Source organism: Propithecus coquereli, unplaced genomic scaffold (assembly GCF_000956105.1).
Source record: "Propithecus coquereli isolate 6110/MARCELLA unplaced genomic scaffold, Pcoq_1.0 Scaffold179, whole genome shotgun sequence".
NCBI classification, from domain to species: domain Eukaryota; kingdom Metazoa; phylum Chordata; class Mammalia; order Primates; family Indriidae; genus Propithecus; species Propithecus coquereli.
In genome coordinates this window covers 2,112,077-2,124,452 of record NW_012142634.1, presented here as the reverse complement: position 1 = coordinate 2,124,452, position 12,376 = coordinate 2,112,077, and the positions used below count along the sequence as shown (strand labels likewise).

Sequence of the window (12,376 nt, the reverse complement as noted above, 5' to 3'; positions counted from 1 at the left end):
TCAGGGAGCAGCTTTTGTTTCAAGAAACGGTATGGGCAGGCCCGCCACTCCCTGGCTGGCCCCATGCATCCAAAACAAACAGTCTGGCGAATGGCATGTGGGCACCAGAATGAAGAGGAGGAGGGCATTTCAGGATAACCAGGACAGCTTCCAGAGAAAAGTTTGTTTGCTGTCAGGAAGTGAAGATGATGAACCCAGGAATGGGGCTGGGTAGGGAAGGTGTGTCCGCCTCCAATGGCCCAAGAGACAGCATCATAAAAGCCACTTATTGAGCACTTACTGTGGGCTAAGCCCCATCTTCACAACCTCTGTGCAGCAGATGGATCATTTGCCCCGTGAAGAAACTGAAGCTTAGAACATTTTAGCGAGTGGCTCAAAGTTACACAAGGCAGCAAGCGGAGGATTTGAACTCAGCTCTGTCTGGCACCAACAGCATCCCTCTGCAATACATCATGGGTCAAAAAGCTTGGATCACAGAAAGGGGCTCATTTAGGTCTTTGCAAACGATCAGTCATTTTCATATTTTTAAAGGAGTTCTCCTAAACCGTGCTGATCCTCTCTTTATAACAAAAAGCCTAAATGGATGGAGGACTGCTGGTCCGGAGCACTGGGCTCTCTGCATGGTGCTGTTGGGCTGCGACATTGGATTGAGAACTGCACCGATGGACTTACTTAACTGACCTAAGTGAAGGACAAGAGAAATCAGAGGAAAGCAGTCCTGCAATGAATCCGGGAATGGCCTCCTCTGACCAGCTTCCGGGCAGCTCCAAATGCCCCACTGGAAGGGGAACATAACTGAGGCACCGGGGCCCTGAGGCAGTGCCTGAGATGGAGCTTGGGCCATTCCAGGCCTCCAGCCCCCAGTCCTTTGTGGCTGGGCTCACTGACACCCACCCAGGGTCTCTGTCTCCACAGAGGCCTTATGGTGCCCAGCGTCTGATGCTGAGCCTGGGGACTTGGAATTTTTTTTTTCAAAAAATTTCGGGGGTATGAATGTTTTTTGTTACGTGGATGAATTATATTATGCTGAAGTCAGGGCTTTCAGTGTACCCGTCACCAGAATAATGTACTTTGTACCTGATAAGTAGATTTGTATCCCTCATGCTTCTCCAACCCTCCCCCTTCTTTGTTTTCAGTGTCCATCACACCACTTTGTGACCACGTGTACCACTCCTTTAGCTCCCACTACAAGTGAGTACATGCGGTATTTTGTTTTTCCATTCCTGAGATACTTCACTTAGGATAACAGTCTCCAGTTCCATCCAAGTTGCTGCAAAGACATTATTTCGTTCCTTTTTATGGCTGAGAAGTACCCGGTGTGTGTGTGTGTGTGTGTGTGTGTGTGTGTGTGTGTGTGTGTATCACATTTTCTTTGTCCACTCACCAGTTGATGAGCACTTAGGTTGGTTCCATACTTTTGCAGTTGTGAATTGTGCTGTGATAAACATTCAGGTGCAGGTGTCTTTTTATAAAATGACTTCTTTTCCTTTGGGTAGATACCCAGTAGTGAGACTGCTGGATCGAATGATAGCTCTAGTTTTAGTTGTTTGAGGAATCTCCATATTGCTTTCCGTTGCGGTTTTACTAGTTTACATTCCCACTAATAATGTGTAACCATTCCCTTTTCACCACATCTGCGCCAATATCTATTGTTTTTTGACTTCTTAGTAATGGCAATTCTGACGGGGGTAAGATGGTCTCTCATTGCGGTTGTAATTTGCATTTCCCTGATAATTAATGATGTTGAGCATTTTTTCCTATGTTTGTTGGCTGAGCTTGGAATTAAGTCACCGGGGGCTGCTGCCAGAAGTGGGCCCGGGGCAACTGCGCATCTTGCTTATGCCGAGTCTGTTCCACTGGACTTCCCGCCGGGCTGTCCTTCGTGGTCTCCAGTCCCTTTCCAGGACTGGGCTTGCCTATTTCCCGCCAGCCTCCCTTTCCACAGCCAGATCTGTCCCCAGGCTCACCCACCCTCCCTGGCAGGGGGCTGCCTCCCAGGCACAGGCCACTACTCCTTGACCCTCCTGCATCCTGGATGCTGCACTGAGGACTGAGGCTACAGAGGTCATTAAGACCTGCTCCCTGTCCTTGAGGAAATCCCGATCCTCTGGGGAAAACACTACTATAATTTACAAATGGGCGCAGTGGGTTGCAGAGGAGAGAGGGTCACTTCTGAAGGTTCAGAAAGGTTTCTCAGAGACTATGAGTTTTGACTGGGGTGTAATGTTTGCCTCTCAGTGTGGGCAGATTTTATTTGTGGGAGGTTAGGGGGCAAGATGGGGCTAGAGGAAAAGGCCATTCTGGGCAGAGGAAGCAACATGAAAAAAGACACAGGAGGGAAAACAGCCCAGTGTCCATGGACAGGTGAATGGGTAAACACACTATGGTATACCCATACCATGGAATACTACCCCGCAATAACAAAGAAGGAACTGTGGACACACACAGCAACATGGGTGAATCTCAAAATACTCAGGCCGAGAGAAAGACACCACACATAAAAGAGTGCATACTGTGTGATTCTATTTGTAAAAAGTTCTAGAACATGCAAACTAGTCTGTGGTAATAGCAGACCAGTGGTTGCAGTTGGAGTGGATGAGGCAGGAGGCAAGGATGAGAACAGGGCAAAGGACACTTAGCGGGTGATAGATATGTTCATTACCTTGATCGTGGCAATGTTTTCACATGTGTACTTATAAGTCAAAACGTATCAAATTGTACTCTTTCCATATGTGCAGTTTATTGTGTATCAATTATCCCTCAATAAAGCTATTTTCTTTTTTGTTTTAAGGCACAGGAGGCTGGAATAGCTTGGCTGTGGGGAACCCCAGCAGTTGGGTTAGACTGAAGCAAAGCGCGTGGAGGCTTGGAGGCCCGGAGGGAGTTGTTGGAAAGGGTTTGGATTTTATTCAGAGGCAGCTGGGAGCCATTGAAGGCTTTTAAGCAGGATAGTGGCTCTATCAGATTTGTATATGAGAAATATTGCTCTGGAGGGAGGCTGGTCAGGGGTCCAGACACAGATGGTACAGTCTGGACTAGGTTAGAACAGTGAGACAGAGAGGACTGTGATGGATTTAAAAATGTTTAGGAGTGAGGACTGGCAGGACTTGGCATCTCCCTGGATACAGGGAAGGAAGACAGGAAGAGTCAAAGGTGGTAACCGCCTTCTGTTTGGGTGATGAGAAGGTGGCAGGACAGAGAGGAGAAGACACAGGGGCTTGGCTCTGTGGCATGATGCCCTCAGGACGCTGACTGCTGTCTTCACGGCTTTTCTAGGTGCTAACGCAGCTTGGTTCTTCTCTGCTCTTGGGCCATGGTGCTTCACGCCAGCCCCCTGCTCTCCCTGAAGCCACCTGAGGGGCTTTGCCAATTCCTTCTGCTCCCAGTGGTGCTGGGATGCTAAAGTCACACCCAGTTTCTGGGCCAGATCTGCCTTTATTCTGACAGGCAGGCAGACAAATCCCAAGCATCCAGTAGGAAGAGTCCCGGGCCAGGAGTGGGGAGCTCAAAGTTTGACTTTGGCTCTTTCTTGCCCTGTCTTCAACTTGCCTATCTACAAACCAAGGTAGATGAGATCCTTGACCGTGTGTTAGAATCATCTGAAGATCTTTTGACACTACTGATACCATGATAAGATACCATTATGTTTCCACCAGAAAGGCTAAAATTGAAAGGTTGACAGTGTTAAGAGCTGGTGGGAATATGGAGCAACTGGAACTCTCATATACTGGTGGTGGGAATGAAATTGGTGTACCACTCTGGACAACAGTTTTACAGTTTTGCAGTTTCTTATAAAGTTAAATGTACTCTTACTACAATGGCCCAGCAACTCCACTCGATATCCAAGAGAAAAGAGTACAATGTCCACCAAAGACTTGCATAAGAATGTTCATAACAGCTTTATTTATAATAGCCCCAAACTGGAAAATCAGATACCCACTAACAGGAAAATAGACAAATTGTGCTTTATTCACAAAACAGAATATTCACAGAAGTACAACATACAACGGCATAAATTTTATAGACAGAATGTTGAGCAAAAAAAGTTAGACCCAAAAGAGTACATGACATACTGTGTAATTACAACAATATGAAATTCAAGAACAGGCAAAACTAATCTGTGGTGATAGAAATCAGAATAGTGGTTACTTCTGGTTGGCATAGGAAGCCTTTTGGGGTGTTGGAAGGGTGTCTTGCTCTGGATGGTGGATACACAGTTTATCGAACTTTAGACTTAAGAGTTATAGATTTTACTATATTTAAGTTATACCTCAAAACAAAAAGAAAGAAGGAAAAAACAGTAACAATGCCAGTTCTTTGTGACCATTGACTCTGATTGGTCTAGGGTAGGATCTTGTCCTAAGAATTTTTTTAAGGTACTCCCAGTGGTTCTAACGTGCAGCGGATTCTAACTTTCGTGAGACCCACAGGAGCAATCCCCCTTAAAAACCTTCTTTTTCTAAGGTTCCAGGACTTGGTGCAGAAGTCAGCTGCTGGGCTTATCCTGGAATGTGCAGACTGCAGTTTCAGAGAAGGAAATAGGTGCAAAGCTCTCTTTTATCTGAAGGAAGTCTTGCATGAAGTGCGGTGCAGAGATGGCCGCTGAAGTCTCCGGCCTGGGGGAGGTCTGGCTGTGTCACCATGCCACTGCAAGAGCTTCTCAGCCCCAGCCCCACATGTACACCTGTGCCGGCTGCCCTTGGCTGGGGCCCAGGCTTGGCAGCCCTTCCCAACCCTGTGAAAGCCCCGCTGAGGAGGCAGGAAAGTCATGATTCGAATAAGCTGCAGTGGGACTGGGCGAAGAATTGTGAATGGAATTCATGCTTGAGACTTCTGGTTCTCACAGCTGCGGATGGGGGTGGGGTCACCATGGGAATTCTGAGTATTGTTCAGCTCTGACTGCAGCTTCCATTGTTGGGCTCTGATTACAGCTTTTGTTTCACCATAAAGTACTGTTATTAAATGCGAGCCGGGAACAAAGATGTATTTACATGCCAGGGGGTCAGTGAAGGCAGGCTATTTTTAGAGCTGCCCCTGCTGTTAGTCTGGGGATAGGGAGGTTGTGGGGGGAGGGGGGCAACCTAGGAGCTTTTAGGTAAAAGTGAAATGTTTCTGGAGGAGCCAGCGATGATGGAAAATGATGAAATCATCTCAGTCCTGCTCTAGTCTACCTACAACAATTTATTTATTTTTGTGGCCAGGAGAGAGGGGGTTGGGTGCACACGGGGAAACAAATCCAAGTCCCGCTTAGACTGGCAGCCTGAGTCCTTCCAAGTCTGGCCTCTTCCACTTTTCCAACACACTATCCAAGTGGCCCTGCTCTCTGGCCAGACCACAATTCCATCCCAGTCACTCCGGATGTGTGTGAGGGCCGCAGCAGTCAAAGCAATTCTAGAACCTACCCACTGCCCAGGAGAGAGATTTGGGATGTGTCATGGCCTTGGTCAGGGGGCCTCAGGAATTGGGCTAAACTAAATAACACAATCCCTGACATGGATGGAGTGTTAGTATGTGCCAGAGCGTTACTGCATTATTTCATTTAAGACTCATGATAAGGCTGTACAGTAGGAACCACCATCATCCCCATTTTACAGATGAGGAAATGTTGAGGCTCAGAGAAATAAGGTGATGAGCCCAAGGTCAACCAGCTCTTTGGTGCACATGGACTCCAGAGCCCCAGCTCCCTGCCTTTCTTTCCTGGGCTGGGACCCACGACATTGAGGATCCCATGATGGAAGCTTTGACTTCAAGCGTCAGAGCTTGGCACTCAGCCTTCCTGAACACTTGAGGCATTGGTTCTTGTTGTTGAACCCATGTAAACAAACTCTTCTGGCAGACGGCAAGATGGATGAGAGGAAATGCTGGCCTTTGAGTTTAGAAGGAGCTTGGCTAGAGTTGGACAGGTGAGGGGCTGGGATCTGGGGGGAATTCCTACAGGCTAAAGAGCTTGTGAAGCCCAAGGTGGATGTGTTCCCAGCTCTTCTCACAGTTTTCTCCGAAAAGAGCCTTCACCTTCTAGAATGTTCCCTCACTTTAGCGCTGCAATTAGCAACCCAGCTATGCCCTGGACAAACTTGGACTTCAGAAAATCTTGCTTTTCAAGTTTTCACATCACATTGGAGCAAGAGTCCACATGTTTGGATGACAGCAGGCATTCTGTGCTCTGCAATTTTAGGGCTGACCAACATGCTAGACCTGCCATATGTGGTCAGGATAATTAAAGTATGATCTAACTGGGGGTCTGATGCAGCTGGAACCTCACCAGACCCCAGAGATCACAGGGTTGCTGGAGAGCTTTTAGGGCCCTGGTGGCACTAGGTGTCCAATCAAGTTGTTCAGTGTCAGGCTCTCTTCTGTGTTGCCTGACAATCCCAAGGCAGGAAAGACTTGGTTCTACTCTCTACGAGTCTTGGAGGCAATCATTCCCCCAGTTGACTCCCAATATATTTTTTCCTTCATGGGCCTAGAATTTGGGCTGGTTGTTGAACTGTTCAGAAATCCTATTCCTGCATCTCAGTAAGCATAAAATGTGTCTTTCACAGAACCTTCCTGAAGGAGAATTGTGCCTCAGCCCTGGGATACAAGCATTAGCTCCAGGAGACTCTAGTCACCTGATTTGTAATCTGGGCAGGTCACCTAATCCTGGCCTGCCCTGGGCGACTACCGAGAATCACGCTTCCCATCACTTGGTTGTTGCCAGTTGCATGACAAGGTCAGAGAGCCAGCTCCCGACTCCTCAACCACAGAAGTGACCCCACTGACTCCCTCCCCAGGTTCTGGTGCCATTTTTGCACTGAAAAATAGGGAAGAGCTGTTTTTAACTCTCTGCTACCCACTTTCTGGAGGGTATACGAAAGAACAAAGCTGGGTTCATAGAGTGTTTGGCTCATGTTTAATTCTTGTTCTGTTTTGGTTCTGGCTTCTGGCTAGAACAGGGGTTTATGTCTGGAGCTGCTCTTTCTGCCTGACTTCTGATTCTGACTCTGTCCATAAACGGGATGGTGGCATGCATCATTCAACAAACATCTCTGTTCTAGGCACTAAGGATACAGCAATGAACAAAACAGATAAAATCTCTGTCCTTGCGGAGGTTACATTCTCGTGGGACATAAAGAAAACAAACAAGATCAATAAAACTCATGTATATTATACATATAAAATATGTGGGAAAGTGACTATTGCTAAGGAGAAAAAAACAAAGCAAGGAAGAAAGGGGAAATCAAGTATTAGAGAGGCGACCAGCACTCAGTAATTCTCTTTGTGCCTTTGGAATAAGTTGCAGGACTTCTCTACCCTGCTCCACTCCATGTTGTTCCAAGGGGCTGATGTCTGTCTGGAGGATCCATGGACCAGCACTAAGCATGTAGAAGGGGTTCAAGAAATATTTTTGTATGAAACATCAAAGTAATTACCTGCACAAAGCACGATGATGGTGATAGTCATGTTTTAAAGGTACATTGCAGAGCCTTGAATTCAGAGTCCTCCTTTTTTCTTCAGATGAAAAGTATCCATGGAATACTCCAGTATTTCTCATTGCCTTCAGTGGGTCCTGAGTGTTCTTGGTTTGCTCCCAGACTGTCGTTTCCACATACTTTTTTTCTTTTTAAATAATACTGAAAGCACATTTATGTAATAAACCTCACCATCCAAAAAAAAAAAAAAGGCCGGAGGAAAAGCAGAGAGCTTTTTTTGTGGTTGTCGTTGGTCTCTGCATTTATTGGTTGATCTGAGCTTTCAAGTTCTGGTTATAGGTGTACCACAACCTCAGAGTAGCCCTGGAATTACCTTGCTTGATGTCTTTGGGCAAACTGAGTCACTTTTCTGACTTTTTTCATTGTGTGTAAATGTGACTCTTAATGTTAAACAATCTTTGGGTCTTGTTATGCAAAAAAGAGCAAAGGAACAATCTTAAACCACCCAGTCAATGTCAAACGGTAACAATCGGGGAAAAAGATTCCCTCTGGGTCCAGCCTAGAGGGAGTGAGAGGCTCTCTGCTTCAGTGGTCTGATTCCAGGGCTAGCATTTTCAGATCAAATAAAAGATGCTAAATTTTAATTTTAATTTCAAACAAAAAAGGAATGTCTTTTCAATTTGTCTCAAATATCCCATCTGGAATTTTCTATGATTCTAAAGATAAAAAGCTAGAGACTCCTTCCAGAACTTCTAGCCAAGGAAGGCAAGCCCAAATGTCCAGAGGGATCAGACAGGTGACATCTGGATTTTTGTGTGAAATCTCTATTTTTAAATGTCAATCACACATTCAGTTAAATCAATAAGAACCCACTGTATGGACCAAAGGAAACCATCTCTTCTGGCCACTTTATAAACTATGGTGAGGCCAAACCCTTTCAATCATCATTCAGATGAGGAAATGAGGCACCCCAAAGAGAGAGATGTCAGCAAGGCTGCACAGCTAAGGTTTCTCAAAAGATAGTAGAACAGTCATGTTGGATGAAAGGCAATTGAAAATGAGCAGTCCGAAAGAGGCAGCATGGGAGCATGCTGTGCAGTTTGTACGGTGTTTTCACCTCCATCAGCTTATCGGATGCGGAGAACATTCTGTAAGTTGGGCAGGATGAATTATACTTATTTACAGTTGCAGTTACTAAAGGTCAGAAAGGCAAAGTGTCATTCTCTGCTTAAAGTCACACAGGTAAGTCCATACAGGTAAATCTGGGACTGTTTTTCACTACACCTCTGATTCAGATGAGATAAAAGGTAAGTTTCCTTTAGGATTTTTTTTTTTTTTTTTTGAGATAGTGTCTCCCTTTGTTGCCTGGGCTAGAGTGCAGTGGTGTCATCATAGCTCACTGCAACCTCAAACTCCTGGGCTCAAGCAATCCTCCTGGCTCAGCCTCCTAGTAGCTGGGACTACAGGTGCATGCCAACACGCCCCGCTAATTTTTCTATTTTTTTTATTTTTGGATAGATGAAGTCTCGCTGTGTCGATTGGGCTGGTCTCAAATTCCTGAACTTGAGCAATCCTCCTGCCTCGGCCTCCCAAAGTGCAAGGATTACAGTCATGAGCCATTGTGCCCGGCCTCCTTCAGAATCTTTAAATATAGAAAAGCTCAAAATCTGATTTTATGTCTCATAAACAGAAGCAAATCAGGAGGCCAGGCTGAGTGCCCAGACTTCAAACCCAGTTCACAAATAAAGGAGTTAAGTAGTCAGGATTCCAGCCACATTACCAAACTCATTGGCATTTACCTCCTGTTTTCTGTCCCAGAAGCTGTATAGTTTGTCCTGTCACTGGACATTGATTTGTCTTATGTACGTCTTCACATAGGAAGGATGTTCTGAAAGGTGTTGATAAAGATTTTGTAAAGGTTTTGAAGGGGGAAGGATGTGATCTAAGGTTGTGCAGGGAGAGGAAAGGAAGGACACAAAAAGAACAAATATTTATTGAGAGTCTAGAGTGTGGCGTGTGCTGTGAAAGGTGTGGCATGTAATTCTTTCCTAATTTTTTTGCATGTCTGAATATTGCTCATTCTTCAGGCTTCGGCTCGAATATTACTTCCTTGAAGAACTGTCCCTGACCACCCTGTCTGAAGAGGCTTCCCCTGCCACTATCTCTTGAATTTGTTCAGCCTTGCCATTCTACTGAAATCTGTAATGATCTTGCTTGTTTGTGGACTAGCTCCCTTACAGACTGCAGGCTCCACGAGGGGCGGCGACAGTGTCTGTCCCGTGCACAGATGTATACCTAGTTGCCTATTGAGGTACTTGGTACATAGTAGGTGCTCAACAAATATGTGAAATATTTACGAGTATTTATGAGAATACATATATATGCTCCATTCGTCCTTAAAGAATTTCAACTAATCCTTCTTTAAGTTTCTCTTAGCCTCCTGCACTACGAACACCATTGTAAGTAGGAGGCAGAACTACATTCCTAGGGAGAGAAAAATGGCTGAGAGAAAAATTGGCGGGCCGAGCCGTAAAGCATTTTTCTGCAAGTCACGCCGCAGCCTGTGAGTTTGTGCTACTTGGACCGATTGTGGGACAGCTTGCAAACAAATTATCTGCAAACTAACGAAGCCTATTTTTAAAGATCCCTGTGCCTCGCAGCTCTAGGCGATGACATCAGAGAACCCCGAGTTCTCCACCTCGGAGCCAAGCCCAGTGGTCCTTGAAAACTACGAATCCCAGGAAGCAGCGCGGCCACGGGCCCGGCGCTCCGCGAGCAGGCCCCCTCGCGCGCGAGGCCGCCACCCTGGGACCAGGAAGACGCCGGCTCGCCGCTGCGCCGCGCGGGGCCTGCCGGGATTTGTAGTCTCCGCGGCTGGGAGTGCCGGCTCCGGAATCTCGGCCGCCGTCTGGGGGCTGAGGCGGCGCGGGGACGCGTGCGCAGTGCGCGGGCGGCCGTCGTGGGCGCCGCTCCGGGCAGCTCGGTGCGTGTGGGAGCCGGGGCCGCGGCTGCGCGGGTGCTCCGGGCCGAGGGTACGGTAAAGTTTGGCGTGAGGAGCGCGGCCGCGCTGGGGCGGGGGGCCGGGGCCGGGCGCCAGGAGACGGCGGCGGGGCTCCGGGAGCGCGTCCCCTGCTGAGGCGAGGGGAGCGGCGTCCGCCGAGGGGCTGGCGGCGCGGGATGCGGGACGGCGTCCGCTCCCAACGTGTCCGCTCCGCGCGCGCCGCACCTGGGCGAGGCCGCCGGGCCGGCTCACCTGCGCGCGAGCTCCGGGCGGCGTCCTCTTCCCCCTGGTCCTTGATTGTTTTCTGACCTCAGCCCTCGGCGGCGTCCGGCGGGGAGGCCTGCGGCGGTGGTGGGGCGGACGACTCTTGGGGTGTCTGCTCAGAGGTCCGGTCGCGCCCTGCTACCCCGAGAAAGACCGCTCTGGACGTGGCGCGCGCGGCCAGCTGTCCGGGGATTCCCGGCGGCGGCGCCTGTCGGGGTGGCTGGCTCCAGGGCTGCGTCCGCGGGGGCTGCACGGCCCTGGGCATCCTTTTCTGGTATTTTAATGCGCTTTCACTTCAGGACTTGTCCAGGCCGAAGTCGACTCCGCCCTCGGCCATAGAGTCGTGCAATGTTAGTGATTTCCCTTCGCACCTTCATGGTGCCGATGGCCAGTGGGAGAATTAGAAGTGACTTGCCCAAGGTCACCCAGGTGGGACCACGGAGGCGACCAGAACCTGGTCTTTTGACTTGAGGCCAGCTGCCAGCCGCAGTGCTTTGGGGCCGTCCTGAGTGGTTTGTGGTTTACTTCATATGCTTTCTATTGACCATCCTGGAAAGAGGGGAAAGTGTTGTCATAATGAAAGCGGTCTTGTTTTTTATGGCGTTAACTGCCTTTGGTAGAATTCTAGTTATGCTGTGCCCCGAAGCCGAGCATCTGGCATTGCCTGGGCCAGTAAATAATGAAACTCGATTGCTCCGTTTGGGGATAGGTCCAAGAAGAGATTTAAGGAATAAATATTCGGGCAGTCCACGCCATTTTTCCTCTTATGTTTCACCTTCTAGTTCTATAATACTTGTTCGTGTTTTACAATTGATCTTTGTCTGTTTTATAAGATTTTCTTTGCTTTAATGAAGTCATTGCCCTTTACGAATTAGTTTTCTAAATAGAAAATCTTATTTCCTGTGTGTTTAATGACTGGAACGAATAGCGCACTCTGAGGATTATACCATTGTCTTTTATTTTAGAACTACTGATCGGTCTGCTTTATTTCCCCAGAGTACACAACTTGCATGCTTTCTGTGTTAGTTTAATGCCATTGAAATAATTTACAGCAACATTTGGATAAGCCTTATGTGATTCACATAAAAACTTTTAAAAAATCATTTTGTAAAACTATATTTTTCTTAACAATCTGAAGAGCTTGAAGAACTGCTATTGCAAAAATAGTAAGATTTGCTCTGACCAAAATGCCTATTTTTCATACTCTTAATTTTTCATGTTGACAGGCTTGTGACAAAAAATATTTCCCCCAATAGAATTAGTTTAAGTATTTCTTATCTTGGCCAAATCTAACCAAGGGAAATTACATTTTAGAGTACTAATACATTTAAACAGAAATATTCAAAGCTTGACAGAATTTGAGTTAATGCAGTAGTTAATTTATTTTATAGTGCTATAAACCCTATAGTGTAGTCACTGACAAGTTTCTCTTGCAGAGTGTACCTGTATCAAGATATATGGCTGTTATCCTTTGGAATAAATAGTGGATAAACTTTTGTGACATTAAGAACATGTGAGACACACACACACACACACACACACACACACACTTCTATCTGGCTTTATCTTGTTAATTAGTATTTTTAGTGTTGCTTTTGGGAGGGAAGTAGCAGGTTTTTTTCCCCCCAGTTTTAGCAATGTAACAACATAGGAAAGAGTTGGTGTATAAATTTGAGTTTGTCATAGACTAGGAGAGACA

General features: G+C 47.0%; 2 protein-coding genes across 6 annotated transcripts in view; both read left to right on the top strand.

Moving 5' to 3' along the window:
- BTBD16 (BTB (POZ) domain containing 16) overlaps nt 1-10,548 on the top strand; it is an 82,314-nt gene extending 71,766 nt beyond the window's left edge. The window contains exon 16 of the mRNA XM_012642379.1: nt 10,228-10,548. Coding sequence (XP_012497833.1) covers nt 10,228-10,548 — 321 coding nt within the window. The remainder of the gene's footprint in view (nt 1-10,227) is intronic.
- PLEKHA1 (pleckstrin homology domain containing, family A (phosphoinositide binding specific) member 1) overlaps nt 10,350-12,376 on the top strand; it is a 51,722-nt gene continuing 49,695 nt past the window's right edge. For 4 of the 5 annotated variants that reach the window (XM_012642447.1, XM_012642443.1, XM_012642446.1 and 1 more), the window contains exon 1: nt 10,383-10,444. The gene's annotated coding sequence lies outside the window, so the exon portion shown is untranslated. Of the gene's footprint in view, nt 10,445-12,376 lie in introns of all 5 variants that reach the window. The other variant, XM_012642444.1, reaches the window with a different exon arrangement.